The sequence below is a fragment of the Kogia breviceps genome, chromosome 4 (genome assembly GCF_026419965.1).
Source record: "Kogia breviceps isolate mKogBre1 chromosome 4, mKogBre1 haplotype 1, whole genome shotgun sequence".
Taxonomy (NCBI): Eukaryota; Metazoa; Chordata; class Mammalia; order Artiodactyla; family Physeteridae; genus Kogia; species Kogia breviceps.
The window spans coordinates 60,975,278-60,993,561 of record NC_081313.1 but is presented as its reverse complement, the minus strand read 5'-3'; the positions used below and the strand labels follow the sequence as shown (position 1 = coordinate 60,993,561).

Genomic DNA, 18,284 nt, shown 5'->3' with positions numbered 1-18,284 from the left:
CAGGTCATTTATCTGTTCTTCTGCCTCAATTATTCTGCTATTGATTCTTTCTAGTATAGTTTTCATTTCAGTTATTGTATTGTTCACCGCTGTTTGTTCTTTAATTCTTTTAGGTGTTTGTTGTTTAATTTTTGTAGGTCTTTGTTAAACATTTCTTGCATCTTCTCGATCTTTGCCTCCATTCTTTTTCTGAGGTCCTGGATCATTTTCACTCTCATTATTCTGAATTATTTTTCTGGAAGGTTGCCTATCCACTTTATTTAGTCGTTTTTCTGGGGTTTTATCTTGTTCCTTCTTCTGGTACATAGCCCTCTGCTTTTTCATCTTGTCTGTCTTTCTGTGAATGTGATTTTTGTTCCACACACTGCAGGTTTTTAGTTCTTCTTGCTTCTGCTGTCTGCCCTTTCGCCTGCAAGCTTTTTAATAGATTTCAGAGTTCCAAAATAGTTCACACAGTTTCTACCAGTATAGTTGTCTAGGTGGAGAGATGGAGTCTTAGTGCTTCCTACTCTTTCAGCTTTCCTAAGGTTACTTTAATATACTCTTTTGTAAAGTTTTTTCTCAGCTGTCCTAAAAGGAAGCAAGGGAGGAATTGTTCATCCCTGGACTAGTGCTTTAAAGATCAGAAGAGTGTTCCTTAGATCATAGTAATGAGGCAGTGGACAAACCCTCAAAGAATGTGGTAAATCAGAAAAATAAAATTTAGGCTACCAGGGCAGCCATGTTGCCTCACTTGAAGATTGTCCTTCCAGGACTAAAATTTTGGTGTTCTTGGGTTTTTGTTTAACTTACCTTATATCCGCCTTTTCCTAGGGCTAGTCTGTTTTGGTCTTCAAATGCATGCAGTCTCCAATTTGGGAATAGAATATTGAAAGCAATCTTTTTCTGACCCTTGGGAGTGTTCCTTCATCAAGTGCACTCAAAATGAATACAGAGATGAATCATGGGAGATCCTAGTTCTCTAAGAACTGTCAGTTAGATTGGGTAGCTCCGCATAACTAACATACCTTAGAGTGTATGGCCTTCTCTTATTGGTGTGTAGTACATTCTGCCTTGATCTTAGAGGGCAGCAATTTTATATGATTCCTTTTTGCATCTCTAGTGAATCTGTGACCAGTAATGTTTATTGAGTTCATGCATTGGTTGGGACACTTGTGGTAGGTTCTCTATAAGAATTTACAGCTAGCACCTTTATTTGAACCTAACAGTCACATACGGAAATATATATATGAACTTTTACTGACATATGTAGTCCCTAGACTAGTGATTCTCAACCCTTGCTACTCATGAGAATAACCTGAGGAACTTTCCCCAAACCCTGATTTCTATGTTCTATTCATAGACATTATTTTAATAAATCTGGGGTGGAAACCAGGAATATATATTTTTCAGAAGCTACCCAGTAATTCTGATATGCAACCAGAGTAGAGAACCACAGCCCCTTGAGTACCTATGGAAATCTAGTAGTCAAAATAGAGGATATGAGCAAATAGAGAAAGAAGAACAAAGAAAACCAAAGTTAGTGGAAGAAATGAAAGAGATCAGAGAAAAAAATAAATGAAATGAAGACTAAAAAGGAATAGAAAAGATTAATAAAACTAAAAGCTGGTTATTTGAAAGATAAAAAAATTGATAAACCTTTAGCTAGACTTATCAAGGAAAAAATGGAGAAGGCCCAAATCAATAAAATTGGAAATGAAAATGGATAATGCCATGTGCAGCAACATGGATGGACCTAGAGATTATCATACTAAGTGAAGTAAGTCAGAAAAACAAATACCATATGATAACACTTACACGTGGAATCTAAAATATGACACAAATGAACTTATCTACAAAATAGAAACAGACTCACAGATATAGAGAACAGACTTGTGGTTGCCAAGGCAGAGAGGGGTTGGGGAGGGATGGATTGGGAGCTTGGGATTAGTAGATGCAAACTATTATGTGTATCATACCTTGTAAACGACAAGGTCTGACTGTATAGCATAGGGAACTATAGGGAACTATATTCAATATCCTGTGATAAACCATAATAGAAAAGAATATGAAAAAGAATGTGTGTGTGTATAAAACTGAATCACTCTGGTGTACAGTAAGAATTACCACACTGTAAATCAACTATACCTCAATAAAATAAAAAAAATGGAAAAGAGGTTATAACCAACACCACAGAAATACAAAGCATCATAGGAGACTACTATGAACACCAGTTTATACACCAATAAAATGGACAATGTAGAAGAAATGGATGCATTCTTAGAAAGGTACACTCTCCCTGGACTGAACCAGGAAGAAATAGAAAATATGAACAGAACAATTACGAATACTGAAATTGAATCAGTAAGCTCCCAAGAAACAAAAGTCCAGGACCAGATGGCTTCACAGGTGAATTCTACCAAACCTTTAAAGAGTTCTGATTTATTCCAAAAAATTGCAGTGTAAGGAACACTTCTGAACTCATTCTATGAGGCCACCATCACCCTCATACCAAAACCAGACAAAGATACATATACAAAAGGAGAAAATTACAGGCTGATATCACTGATGAAAATAGACGCAAAAATACTTAACCAAATGCTAGAAAACTGAATGCAACAGCACATTAAAATGATCATACAACATGATCAAGTGGGATTTATCCCAGGGATGCAAGTATTTCTCAGTATCCACAAGTCAATCAGTGTGATACACCACATTAACAAATAGAGTAAAAGCCATATGATCATCTCAATAGATGCAGAAAAAGCTTTTGATAAAATTCAACATCCATTTATGATAAAAATTCTCCTAAAAATGGGCCTAGAGGGAACATACCTCAACATAATAAAGGCCATATATGACAAACCCACAGCTAACATCATACTCAACTGTGAAAAGCTGAAAGTATTCCCTCTAAGATCAGGAACAAGACAAGGATGCCCACTCTTGCCACTTTTAGTCAGAATAGTTTTGTGGGCTTCCCTCTTGGCACAGTGGTTGAGAGTCTGCCTGCCGATGCAGAGTACACGCGTTCATGCCATGGTCCGGGAAGATCCCACAGGCCGCGGAGCGGCTGGGCCCATGAGCATTGGCCACTGAGCCTGCACGTTCGGAGCCTGTGCTCCGCAATGGGAGAGGCCATAACAGAGGCCCGTGTACCGCAAAAAAAAAAAAAAAAAAAAAAAGTTTTGTAAGTCCTGGCCACAGCAGTCAGAGAAGAAAAAGAAAAGGAGTCCAGATGGGAAAGGAAGAAGTAAAACTGTGACTGTTTGCAGAGGACATGATACTATACATAGAAAATCTTAAAGATGCCATCAGAAAACTACGAGAGCTCATCAGTGAATTTAGTAAAGTTGCCTTATACAAAATTAACATACAGAAATATGTTGCATTTCTATAAACTAACAATGGACTATCAGAAAGAGAAATTAAGGAAATTATCCTATTTACCATCACATCATAAAGAATAAAATACCTAGGAATAAACCTATCTAAGGAGGCAAAAGACCTGTTATTCTGAAAACTATAAGATGCTGATGAAAGAAATTGAAGACAGCACACACAGATGGAAAGATATACCGTGTTCTTGGATTGGAAGAATCAATATTATTAAAATGAGCATACTTTCCAAGGCAATCTACAGACTGAATACAATCCCTATCAAATTACTAATGGCATTTTTCACAGAACTGGAAGAAAAAAATTTTAAATTTGTATGGGAGCACAAAAGACTGCAAATAGCCAAAACAATCTTAAAAAAGAAGAATGGAGCTGGAGAAATTACCCTTTGTGACTTCAGACTATACTACAAAGCTACAGTCATCGGAACAGTATGGTATAGACATAAAAATAGGCACATAGATCAATGGAATAGGGTAGAAAGGCCAGAAATAAACCCATGCACTTATGGTCAATTAATCTACAACAAAGGAGGCAAGAATATACAGTGGAGAAAAGACTGTCTCTTCCATAAGTGGTGCTGGGAAAACTGGACAGCTACATATAAAAGAATGAAATTAGAACATTCTCTAATACCATATACAAAAATAAATTAAAAATGGATTAAAAACTTAAATATAAGACTGGATACTATAAAACTCTTAGAGGAAAACATAAGCAGAACACTCTGACATAAATCATAGCAATATTTTTTGGGATCCATTTACTAGAGTAATGGAAACAAAAGCAATAATAAACGGGATCTAACTAAACTTAAAAGCTTTTGTACAGCAAAGGAAACTATAAACAAAATGAAAATGCAGCCTACGGAATGGGAGAAATATTTGCAAATGATGTGACTGAGAAGGGATTAATTTCCAAAATACAGAAACAGCTCATACATCTCATTTTCACAAAACTCAAACAACCCAATCAAAACCTAAATAGACATTTCTATAGAGAAGACATACTGATGGCCAAGAGGCACGTGAAAAGATGCTCAACATTGCTAATGATTAGAGAGATGTAAATCAGAACTACAATGAGGTATTCCCTCATAGCAGTTAGAATGGCCATCATCAAAGTCTACAAATAATAAATGCTGGAGAGAGTGGGGAGAAAAGGGAACCCTCCTACACCGTTGGTGAGAATGCAAATTGGTATGGCCACTATGGATACAGTATGGAGATTCCTTATAAAACTAAAAATAGAGCTACCATATGATCCAGCAACCCCACTCCTGGGCATATATCCAGAGAAAACTCTTAACTTGAACACATGCACCCTAATGTTCATAGCAGCACTATTTACAACAGTCATGACATGGAAGCAATCTAAATGTCCATGGACAGATGAGTGGATAAAGAAGATGTGGTATGTATACACAATGAAATACTACTCAGCCATAAAAAAGAATGAAATAATGCCATTTGCAGCAACATGGATGGACCTAGAGATTATCATACTAAGTAAGTCAGAGAAAGACAAATATCATATCACTTATATGTGGAATCTAGAATGATTCCAACTTATTTACAAAAGAGAAATAGACTCACAGACATAGAAAACGAATGGTTACCAAAGGGGAAAGGGGGAGGGAGGGATAAATTAGGAGTTTTGGATTAACAGATATACACCATTATATATAAAATATTGAATAAACAACAAAAACCTGAACAGCACAGGTAACTATGTTCAATATCTTGTATAAAGGAAAAAATCTGAAAAGGAATATACATATGTATAACTGAATCACTGTGCTATACACCTGAAACATTGTAAATAAACTATAGTTCAACAAAAAAAGTCAAAAAAAGGATGTGTAGTGCCTTCTATTCTTTAGGGAGATTATGTGAAACAGTATAGCATACAGTTAAGAGCACTAATTTTGGAGCTAGGATATTTGGTTCCAGTGTGTGTAGCCACTTTCTAGCTGTTATCTGTAGACAAACTACCCAGTCTTTCAGAGGTCATTTTCTTTATAAAATAGGGAGTATAGGCAGTATAGGGTTACTGTGAGGATTTATGTGTAGTCTTAGCACAGTATCTGTACTACAGCACACAATACTGGCCAGATTTATTCTGGTGTACACACGTGCCACTGGGATTAGTCCGGATGAAAAAGCCTACTGAAGTACACCTTCTCCAGGCAGCTCTTTAGGAAACCGCGGGGAAATCGAAAGCCTTCCTGGTCCCCAAGGTTGTCATGTGAAAGATGCAAAAGCCATCTAAAAAGGGAGGGAGGGGACTATTTATTCTTGGCAAGCACTTGCGCAACGACGGGCTCCAGTTGCTGCATTCTGCGTGTCCACCAGGGGCCGCTCGAACTACCCAGACTCCGTGCGCAAATAAGGCGACGCCACGCGCGTGCTCAGTCGGTGCCGCGCGGGCCTCTGAACCTCCGCGGACACCCTAGCATTTGGCTGCTGCTCTCCTGGCCGCTACCCTTAACCGCAGCTGGTGGGTACGGCAGCTCTTTGGGGACAAAAGTCTTCCCTCGTCGTTGCGCTCTGCTTCGTGTTTCGTGTTTTGAGCAAATCTGAGAAGGCAGGTATTCGCGCCTCCACTGAGCTGCTACCAGAGAGGTAGGAGAAGGCTGAGCCTGGCGCGGAGTTCGGGCTGACTGGGCCCTAGGCTCGCGAAACGCCGTCGCTGCCCGGATGTTGCGATGGCTGATCGGGGGAGGCCGAGAACCTCAGGGACTGGCCGAGGTAAACCCCGGGGTGGACCCTGCCTGCCACCGCAGAGGCTTTGCTTGCCGGAGCTGTGGCTTGTGTGAGCCGAGCTCCTGACCGGAGGAGGGAGACCCGGCGGAGGCGGGGCCTGCGGGTTGTGAGGGCGGGGTCGGCGGGGTCGACGGGTTTGGAGCGGGTGGATTGCGGGGGCTCTTTCCCTGAGAGGTAAATCCATGTTCCACTAGGTGTGGAAACTGAAACTGACGTAGTTCAGCAACAGGCTCAAGGACGCTTAACTGGTCTCCCCACGTAAACCAGTCTCATTTCAATAGAAAAAGTATCCTGTTTGTTAGAGACTAAGAAACGGTGACTGCAGATTTACACTTCTTGTTTGTTTGATACGGTGTCGCTTCCCAACATCAATTGATGCTTGCTCATGGCATATGAAATCAATTTGATTATTTATATAAAACCAAAAAAGATATAATTATTTAAAAAAATAATTTGCTTAAAAGTCAAAAAAATAATCATAGTCACACTTTTTCATGGGCCTGAATAACTGACCAGATTAAAGAGATTTACATTTGTAATGTTGTGAATAAAATAATTTTGGAACCTGAAAAGTGTCGAGGTATGGAATTTATTTCATATGCCACTGAAGAGTAGAATTGTGTTGAATTCCCTTTAATTTTTCATAAAAAATATTTGTTTTGATTGTTAAAAAAACTTGGGTGGTTGTAAGCAACGTTACTTCTCTGTTTTAACTTCCTCATATTTTTGCAGTTGAGGCTTATTGTCTAATTTTTAAGAAGTATTTCTTATTTAAAATTAGGCTTATTTCAGATAGGGTTAAATTCTAAAGATTATGAAAGAATTGTGGAAAAGTGATTAGTCTATTTGTGATATATATGATAATTATGTATTAACCCGATTATTTGATTAGTTGTAGAATTTTATTAACTAATTCTGCCGTGCTTGGCAAGCTTTCATTTGGGGGAAGTGGTATTCAGTTTTCAGATTTCTTGCCTTTGCTTTTCTCATCAGAACCACTGCTAGAAGGGAGATGGGATAAATAAAAAAATTACTGCTTTGAGGGTGAATTAAAAAAAAAATTCATGCATGTTAAATTGTACATTTCTTCATGTAAAAGTACTTCAGTTTTAGAACTGCTGTGAATCCGTACATTATCAGAACCAAAGATTTCCCCCTAATTACGCAAGAACTTTGTATACAGGCTTCCAGTTTAAGCAGTGTTTGTCTGCTGGGATGATTTTGCCCCTTAGAGGACATTTGGCAATGTCCAGAGATATTTTTGATAGTCACGATTTGGGGGTGCGGGGAGAGGTTGGATTTCTATTGGCATCTAGTGTGTAGAAGCCAGGGATGATGTTGAGCATCCTTCAATGCATAGGAAAGCCCTCAACAAAAGAATTACCTAGTCCAAAATGTCAGTAGTGTCAAGTTTGAGAAACTGCAGTTCAGAGGTTACGAACACAAGTTTTTATCATGAAATCGTACTGGGTTTGACTATAGAAATGGGGTTGATAAGATCTACCTTACAGAATTATTGGGTGAGTTATAAGCCATATGTGCTTTACACAGTGTGTGGCATATGGACTGCTGCCCATGTTTGCAAATAGGGGTGAAGGTGTGTAGGTTTAGGACTGAGCTTAATACTCTGTAAATGTTACCAGTTATGTTTATCAGTATTATTGTCTGAAGTTGAATTTATTGAATTCATTGACAATTATTTCATTTCTTCCTTTATTCATTCAGTAAACATGTGTTGAGTGCCTATAATGGGGTAGGCACTCTTTTAGTCTATATTTTACCCCTTTGACCTTCAGTTTTTTTTCTGCCATCAGTTTTGTTTCTGCCAAGTTTTGACAAACACTCATCCTAAAATATTGTGTTGGCTTGGCCCATTGATTTTTTAGGTCAGGTTTATTGAGGTGTAATTTCCATAAAATAGAATACACCCTTTAAAAATTTGAGTTCAAAATTTAAAATTTATGATGTGGATTTGTGGTAAGAGAAATGTTTTATGTTAAATTGGCAGTTAGGGGAAATAATATATAGTATTAGAACATAATATCTTACAGTTTTTTAAACCTTGTGTTCTTAGATGCATACCATGTGTTTTATTCAAATGTGGTCTTTTATCATAAATCATTTTCTCTCTTTTTTTCTCTTTTTTTTCCCCCCATTACAAGCAATCTCCTTTACAGACAATAGGTGAAGAACAGACCCAGAATCCCTACACTGAACTGCTTGTACTGAAAGCTCATCATGATATTGTACGGTTTCTGGTACAGTTAGATGATTACAGGTAAGAAACTCTAGTTTTCCAATTGAGTACTGTTTGGAAAGAGTTTTTAGGAAATTGTATGTTAAAAACAACTTCAAAATTAATCCAGCTTTTCTAAACATTTCAAAACTGTTCATTAATAACATTTAGTAGAAATTGACCTCTGCCTCTTGATGAAATATGTGTCTGAAGTCTTTTTGCCCAAAAGTCGGGATATCATTTCTGGTGATTTTATGGTTATTTTTGTTTGTTTCAGGTTTATTTTTGGTCTTTTTGAATACTCACAAATATTCTCATTAGTTTAAAGGAAGTGTGACTTTAAAATGTTGATGGGAGTTTTAACTATGTTAAGGTGAAGCTAACTTTGAGAACCAATATGGGAAATGTTTAAATATCAGGTACCTTCCAGGAATGTACTGTTTTTAGTGGAAGGTAAGGTAAGTATTTAATCTGAATTTTTTGTTATTTGTGAAACCGTTTAAAATGTACGTTATTCTGTACTTCCTTGCTAACATGTATAATGGTGTGTTTAATATATTTGCAAATAGAGATGAAGTTGTGTAGGTCTTAGAACTGTAGATTTAGCTTATTATTGATCTGTATATCTGTTTTATTAAGACTTTGTTCAATTATACGCTTATCCTTTGTAGCCTTAATAACAATTACACAATTAATTGTATAACTGTATAATATTTATCTTCCTCTCTAGATGAGAGTGAGGGCCATGTTTTTTTTTTTTTTTTATTCACCACAGTATCTTTAGTACCTGGCACAGTGCCTTACATGTAGCAGGTTATTAATAGTTGTTAAATGAATGAATGACTCCCTCAACTATTAAGTGTACATGTTGCATGCCATGCTAACTCTCTAACTCCACTTCTCTTGTTCTTATCAGTTAGTTATTCCTCTGTCATCTCTTAATTTTCTCTTTTGCCTTTGATACTGTCTTTTTTTCCTTCCATTTTTGACTCAATGGGTGACTGCTACTGTGATTATTTCTAATTCTCACTATCACTGCTGATGTTTTTTAACCTTGTCTTCTCTTTGCTCTTTTTATGTTTTTGGTATTTAGTTGCTTTTCCCATGTGCAGTGCAATTCTGGCACTACCTGGAGTTAGGTTAAATTTTAAAGGTTAAGAGCACAGTCATTTACAACAGTCCCTTCACCTCAGTCACAGCTGCAATCTCCAGGGTTCCCAGGCCACTTGCACTTCTGACCAATTAACTACAAACTCCTGCTACCCCCTCAGGTTTGATAATTCTCTAGAATGACTAACAGAACTCAGGAAAGCACTATACTTATGATTACAGTTTTATTATAAAGGATATGATCAGGACTAGCCAAATGTAGAGAGGCATAGGGCAAGGTCTAGGAGGGTCCCAAATGTAAGGCTTCTGTGTCCTCAGGACACATCACCCTTTCAGCACATCAGTGCATATCACCAGTGAGGAAGCTCACTAAGCTTTGGGTGTCAAGAGTTTTTATTGGGGTTTCATTACATGGAAATGATTGTTTCACTTATTTGCCTCATGACTGAACTCAATTTCCAGCCCTTCTCTCCCTGCCATCCCCTCCCTGCTCCCCCAGGTTGGGAGGTCAGGATGATATTCCATGGCTCAAAGCCCCAACCCTCTAATTGCATGTTTCATATTCCCCACATGGCCAGTCCCCATCCTTAAATTGTCTAGGGATCCACCATTAGTCATCTCGTTAGCATAAACTCAGGTGAGCTCTGAGGGGCCCAGCTCTCTTTTAGAAACCAGGGACAAGTCCAGCCAAATTATTATGAAAATATGCTCCTCAACTTTTACTTGAAAGGATTTGCCTTTTTTTATATTACTAGCCTATTAACACAATTTTCATGTTGTGATGTGAGCCAACCAAATTATAGCATGTCAATCATAGTATAATAATCTTCAGCCTTTTTGGTAATACTTACTGTTGCTGTGTCCTAAGAGACATTTACTTATTTATTTAGTCATCTTTGAAACTAAACATTTTTGGAAAGATAGTACATTTGGACAACTAAAGTTTTCTTGTACCATCTTTTACCATTGTAAGATGCTACATAAGTTAAAAAAAAACCAAAATGATTTCTTAGACCATAATCCCTAATATTTGGGCTTTAAGGAGTCCTCAAATAGTTTTGTCTAAGAAAGCTAAATACATAATATACAGTATACTTTCAGGATGTGGTCTTTAAATTTTTTTAAATTAACTGTTAAGATTCCATGTTGATTGCTATCTGTCCTTTAAAATGTCTTCTTGATTATTCTTACTACATAGTTAGAAGAATCTGCAGAAAAGGCCATCTTGTAGAGTAACGATCATTGTACAGTTACTGATATTTGATTACCTTTTCCCAAAGTGATGCTTGTGTATACTTCAGTTATTCATGATATAGTAAATGTTATGTAAACAGTAAAAAGCTGTAGATGAGTATATCAGTTATCTGTTGTCCTTGTCAAATATCAGCCCAAATTTAGTAGTTTAAAACAAACGCTATTTATTTATTTCACTATTCTGTGGGATGGCATTTGGGTTAGGCTCAGCTGGGTGGTTCTTTTGTCTCTGCTGGGATCAGTGGATCTTGGTTAGGTTCACTTGTGCTTTTGTGGTCACCAGGTAGATTGGCTGGGGTTGGCAGGTTTACAGTGGTCTCAGCTGGGATGACTGGGGTCTCTCTCCATGTGGTTGCTCAAGTGCTAGTTCACATAGGGATGGAGTTCAAATACCAGCAAAAGGGCAAGCCCCAGTGTAAAACTCTTTTCAAGTCTATTTTCATCATGTTTGCTGTTGTTTCATGGGCTAAAGCAAGTCAGGAGCTGGCGTGAATTCAGTAAGTTGGTAAATAATCTCTACCTCTTGATGAGAGAAGCAACTAAATCCTATTGCAAGTGGTGGTGGAAATAGGGAGATTGGTGGCCATGTTTGCTGTATACCCCAGTGAATCTAAAATGTCTAGAATAGATTTTTTTTTAAAAGCCTACTTTTTGGCTTTTGCAGTCAAGTGAGCATATTACTACATGAACCACATTTAATTCTTTGTACTCAAGTCATGACTTTGTCAAAAGTTATGTATAATGAGGTATGAAGTTTTTTACTCAGTTGCAGACCTGAAGAACTTTCAATCTGTTTTGTTTTAAAAGATTTAATTCTGTAGTGTACTAGAAAAAACAAAACAAAACTGAAAGAGTCATTATTGGTAAGAAATACATTTTAAAATATACAAATGATGTAACTTATAAATAGTAGAGCTCAGTGTTTTCATTCTTGATTTAATAGTTTAGATAGTTCAGATTTTTTTTTACTGTTACATATGTATATTATATATACATTGTCAAATTATAGAAATACCTTTCCAGTTTTTAAATAAATATTGTTATACTTTTTATGTTTTTATTTAGTTTTTATAGACTTCACATTCTGGGTTTTTGGTCAGCTGTTGTAATCCAGGTTTCACGCTTCAGGTCTTTAGATAATATCATTTTATTGAGAATTTTGCAGAAGAATTTTCTTGTTTTCTCAGTGGCTCAGCTAAAATCAGTGAGTGGAAAATTTTCTCAGATTGGTTTTTGAAGATACCAAATAAATCCTGTATAACCTAACAGACAGCAGCCTTTTCTTATCTTCTTTAGTATTTTTTGAACATGAAGTGAGGGTCATATTGATTGGGAGATCACTAAAGAAGGCTAAGCCTCAGCAAGAGTCATCCAAAAAATGGACTGTGCTAAAATTGCATGTAATACTCTAGCATTTGACACATTAAACTAAACTGAGTTCGTAACACATTTTAAGAACAGTTTTCTCTGTTGCTCATTTGACCATCCCTTGCTCCTCCAGGAAACAGACAAGGTTATGTAGGATGGTGATCATGACTGGAAAAGAATCAGATGACCCATGAAATGCCAGACTGAAGAACACAATGTACCTTAGGATGACTGGTGAAGCTGTACATTCACAAGAATCTAGACAAACTCAGTACAGTTTGATAATTCACTAACAGCAAACAATATGTTACATCTTTAAGACAATGTTCTAAAGCTAAGAATATCTTTCTCACTAACACTTAGAGAATAGAAATCAGTAATCAAGATCATTTAGATTCTCCTAATACCTGGTTTCCCTGGGAAGTAGACAATAAAATGGAATTAAGCATGCAAAAGGTTTATTAGAGAGAAATACCATTGAAGGGAAAAGGGAAGAAGCAGGATTGGACAGGGGAGCTGTCTCAAACTGTGATGCAGATTGACAAAGTCTCTGTAAGCCCAATGTGAAGCTCTGGAGGAAAGAAAGCTCTTTATTTGTTGTGGTTTTTTTTTTTTTTTTTTTTTTTTTTTTGCGGTATGCGGGGCTCTCACTGTTGTGGCCTCTCCCATTGTGGAGCACAGGCTCCAGACACGCAGGCTCAGCGGCCATGGCTTACGGGCCCAGCCGCTCCGCGGCATGTGGGATCTTCCTGGACCAGGGCACGAACCCGTGTCCCCTGCATCAGCAGGCGGATTCTCAACCACTGCGCCACCAGGGAAGACCAAGAAAGCTCTTTAGATGAGTCTTGCATTAGGGAAATAACTAGGAGTGTTTAGCCTGCATTGCTTAGACATTCATTGGCTGAGGGCTATCCAAGAACGTGCCCTGGCTTCCACCAACTTGCTTATGTCCCAGGGGCTGGGGGCCAACTGAGATAGTTTGACTTCAACTTGAAAGCTGAAATGGACCCTGAAGTCAACAGCTGGAGGCAGATAACCGTATTCCTTATAGCTGGGCAGCAAGTCCTCTCTTGAAGGGTTATCTGCAAGTCAAGATCTTTACTGCCTTTCTATACAGACTCTATCTTGAGATCAGTTATGTTGGATGAGAGGACATTTTCTTTATAGAAGAATTCAAGTTAGGAAGAATCATGGAATTGGAATATTATAATTTTGCAACCTCTAATAGAATAAAAAGTTTAAGCAATGGTTATTGATAGCTGTTAACATCACACACATACAAAAAGATTGCTGGAAATTATATTTCCTGTTGGGGTACATAAACTGCTTATGAAGTGGTCTTGCCAAAAAGTCAAATTCAAATATGATTAAGTCTTTAGATCTCTCAATTTACTAGAAACACAGGGGACAGAGCTGCATATCAAATGACAACACAAAAAGGTAGCTAGCAAAATCCCGACTGAGAACTCTGTAAGACAAACGTTTAATTGCAAGGAAAAAAATACATGAAGAAAGAATCAATAGAACAAGAGAGACTTTAGAGATCAGTTGCTGTGTATGAACCTTACTTAGATCCTGCTTCTAATACACTTAAAAAACATTGTGAGACAGGGAAATTTGTTTACACTGTGGTGACATTAAGAAATTAAATGTTAACTTTAGTTGTGATGTAAATATATATTGAAATATTTATTGATGAAATGAAATACAGTGACTGGGATTTGCTTCAGAATAATCTGCAAAGGGAGGATTGGCTGTGGTACAGATGAAACAGTATTGGTCATGAGTTGATAATTATTGAAGACATGTTACCTGGAGATTTTTGTTATACTGTTTCCACTTTTATATATACTTAAATTCTTCATAATGAAAAGTTTAAAAATGATATGTTTGATATAGAGGAAAAAAATGCCAATTTAAAAGATATTTTTGTTTCAGTATAAAATAAAATTTTTTCTTAGATATTATTAGATGCAGAAATCACACAGATGGACATGAACCCATCGGCTTAATAAAGTAATAACTAGCAAAAAGCTGGACTAAAGGTTGTAGCTTTGATAAACATCCACAGTGGGTTTCCTGATTTTCACCCTGAGTTACATAGACTTCACTGAATCACGGGCACTGCTGGACATCTGCAAGCCTCCCACTTGGATGTAAGTTTACCTCAAAAATAAGAGCAGACCAGAATGTTGCCTCTTTATGAATAGACAAATCTCAGAGAAAACCCAGAAGGGTCTGAACTGAGCATACTCAATTCATTCTCTTAAACTCATTTATTACATCAATGGGACAGAGAGAGGCCAAGGAACTTTCTCTAGTAGAAGTTCCTTCAAAGACACTTGAGCTCAGAATAGTGGAGGTTCCCACTAATAGAAGTCACAGGGATTTTTTTGTATTCTAATACTTGTAAACTTGGTGTAGTTTAGCTTTCTATTTGTGATTTGGGGGAGGGGAAAATTTACCAAAGGTTTTACCTTTCCAAATGACCATGGGAACTATGGAATTTTTCCATCTCTATTCTGTTTGTGAGGCATTCATATTGGAATTGTGTTAATATATATGTATTATTTAATCAAGGAAAAAGAAGTTTTAATGCTCAAGTACATTGTGAAAGAATCAGTGACATCATTATCTATGGTTCCTGAAAATGCTTTGAAGTTGCCTTTAACTTCTCTTACAAGTCTCTGTCTACAAACTTCTCTAATTTTCTTCCAGTAATTTTAGAATACAAGATAAGTGAAAGTCCATTTTAAGTGAAAATTTTGTTATTTTTTATTTTTGTCTGGTTTCTGGTATTTGCATTTTTCAACTTTACTACATTGTAAAAACTGTATACTGTTTTAGTTGCATCATGATTAGAAAGTACCTTGTGGATTTGGTGGGAAGTTAGTTAACCACAGGGATTTCTGTATTGCCATAATAATACTCTATTATTTTTCCAGTGCTTTATGGTTACGTAAATATTGAATACAGGAAAGTTTATGTTCAGGTTTATGGATTACCTTTTTTATGTCCTTTAAGGTTATGTTTGAATCTGTAGCACTTTTGACTTAATTGAAATAAATTCTCTTGAATAAGGACTATTAAATAAGCATGTAGGTAATGGGCATAGGAATTACTTGTGGAAATATTTTATTTTATACAAATCTTTGTGAACCTTTGCTGTACTTTAAGGCCACAGTTGGCAAGAATGAGAGTGCTTTCTCTTAGCTGTCCAAAGGAAGGTGTTGAAAGGAAATGATTTCTATAAATTGAAATGAGTATAACTGAGGATTCTCAATGTATTCATAATTTGGACCCTGTAGCATTCCATAATAATGTACACTGTGAGCTCTTCAAGGGCAAGAACTATCTCATTGATCTTTATCCTCAGGATCAAGCGTATAGATATATAAAGTTAATGCTTAGTATATAGTTAATGCTTAATATTTCTTGAATGAGTGTATCATTGACTCTCAAAATTAATTTAATTCTCATAATGAGGGGAAGAGAGGATGGAACATTCTAGAAGATCTGCTATAGGTCTTCATTAAATCACACTTCATGTTTTTAAACTTTTTTCATGTGTATAGTTTTTGCTTAGTCATTTAATTAAATGTCACTAAATTAAATGTACAGTCTCAAAGAGTATTTTTAAAGAGTTGGTTTCAAGTTGAGAAAACTTGAAGGTTATGCATAAGAATGGGACAGGAGGGGCTTCCCTGGTGGTGCAGTGGTTAAGAATCCACCTGCCAATGCAGGTGACACGGGTTCGAGCCCTGGTCCGGGAAGATCCCACATGTCGTGGAGCAACTAAGCCCATGCGCCACAACTACTGAGTCTCTGCTCTAGAGCCCGTGCGCCACAACTACTGAACCCGCATGCCGCAACTACTGAAGCCCACATGCCCAGAGCCTGTGCTCTGCAACAATAGAAGCCACCACAATGAGAAGCCCATGCACCGTAACAAAGAGTGGCCTCCGCTCACCGCAACTAGAGAAAGCCCGTGCACAGCAGTGGAGACCCAACACAGCCAAAAATAAATAAAATAAAATAAATTTATTAAAAAAATAAAAAAAGAATGGGACAGGAAAATGAAAAAATAAAAGGAATTTATTTTTGTATGTGGTGAAATTCTGGGCTTTACATATTTTGAATTTCTAGTTTTGTTTTGACAGTATGTTGGTATATTAGTCATGATTAAAGGGAAAAGTGAGGTTACATTAATACTATTAATGAATCTATTTTACAGAGCCCTTTTAACACTTAAGTGTTTGCTTATTCTTTATTTACTGAAAAAGCATTTCTTTAGTCCTTTAAACCTGCTAGACATAATCAGAAATTTGTTGGACTAGAAAGTGCCATATTAGAAAGATCAATAAATACGACAATTACTAAATTTCATTGATTCTAAAAAGCCTAGTTTTTCCTATTGTAACATCTTTAAAATTTGGATACATCATATAATTGATGGTGTCTTTCATTAATAATTGACATCATTTTTTCCTTAATAGTACATAAAATAATAGTATGTCTTATATTTGATGAAATATAGTACATTTCTAAACAATCACTAAGTTTTAAGATTTTGAAGGAAGAACAACATGTAATTGATATTGGCATTTCCCTAACACATGACATGAAATCTCACTAAATACATTTTGTGTTAATCAGTAAAGAAGGATTTCTCTTAAAATCTTACCTAGATTTGAATCTTTGGATTCTATTAATTTAGAATGTTTAAAAAATTTTTTGTATATTATTATATGACAATGTAGCCACTATTCTTCCTTCTCTTGACTAGATTAAACCTTATTGACATCTTAATTACTTCTTTTTTATGGTTCATTACTTCTTTTAATCAATTACAGTGTCTCTTACTGTTAGGGATTCTTGAATTTTCATTTCTGAAAATATGGAGATGGCTGGAGTGTGTGCTTGACTGATGAGGATAAACTGATTAAGATAAACTGATATAGTGCTGCTAGTTTTCAGTTATTCATCCTAGGAGAATGGATAATTGTAATTTGTAAATGATCTCCCACCCTTTTATTAGTTTATGATTGGTACTAATATGTAGCAAAGTCATACTGGTTTATGTTTTAAAGCTTCATGTTTCCTCTTTAGAGCAGGTAATAAGAAATACTGGAAAGGCAAAAAAAAACAAACCCCAAACCATAGAATATACGAGAATTGAAAAGCCTGAATAATATACACACTGGGTAATTGACCTCTGAACAATTAAAAAAAAAAAGGGCTGTGATTTCATGCATTACTATTGAGCGTTGTTTAGATTTAACTTTTGTTCACCACTGATTGAATTAAAGTTTGAGGTGAAATGCTCTGTATCTCATTTCTAAACTCTCAACCGTTCAGTCATCTCTCATTGTGAAGTCATGAGATTCAGACATGATAAAACAATAATGAGAAGTTAACAATCAGGGTTAGGAAAAAGTATGTATTTTAAACCTGCACTCTTCTAAAAGGGAGAAAAGCAATTATAAGAGTTTCAAGAATCAATAGAAATTGATGTTTTATACCAAAGAAATCTTAAGACCTTGAGTTCTGCCCTCCCCACCATCATGATACAAATAAAAAGAAATCAATAGGCCTAGAAACATAAGCTATTAAAGATTTACATCCAGCAACTATTTTTTATACTCAAGGCATTGTTTAGTGTTTTGATTCAGAAAATCTATGTAATTAAGCATAAGAAATTACATTTTCAAATATAAAATGTTTTCTTTTTAGTCTCCATATCTTTTATATTTCATTTTGAAAATAAAATGTTAGGTATGGATTTTAAAATAATTCTTTGTATGATTTCTGTCAAGTTAACTAAGACATTTTAAAGGTCCTTTCTGTTAAAAAGATACGTAGCTCTATATTAAAAAATTCCTAACGGACTTTGTCAGACTATGTATTAGGCCAGTTCCCCATCTCCTAGATAATCTCTTAGCTCCTGCAGTAGAAGATGTAAGCAAGGGATTTTGAAACGAGTGCTGGGTGTGGGAATTGTCAGAGCCAGTGAAGACAGTAGCTATGTGTGAGGCTTTGAAACTGAGCATGAGAAATTTGAACTTGAAGCTCAGTTTGGAGTGTTAAGGAAAGTGTTACATGACTGAAGTAGTGAGATTATATGGATATCTATAGGGTAAAATTCAATAGAACAGATACTCTACGGAACA

The 18,284-nt window shown here is 36.3% G+C and overlaps 1 protein-coding gene across 3 annotated transcripts in view; it reads left to right on the top strand.

Annotated features, from left to right (window-relative positions):
* Positions 1-5,798: 5,798 nt before the first annotated feature.
* The window catches only part of WDR41 (WD repeat domain 41), a 45,470-nt gene continuing 32,984 nt past the window's right edge, over positions 5,799-18,284 (top strand). For all 3 annotated transcript variants that reach the window (XR_010840174.1, XM_067031190.1, XM_059061388.2), the window contains exons 1-2: positions 5,799-6,131; positions 8,309-8,424. Coding sequence is in view for 2 of the 3 variants with exons in the window: in XM_067031190.1 (XP_066887291.1) it covers positions 6,081-6,131; positions 8,309-8,424 (167 nt within the window). In the remaining variant the exon portion in view is untranslated. The remainder of the gene's footprint in view (positions 6,132-8,308; positions 8,425-18,284) is intronic.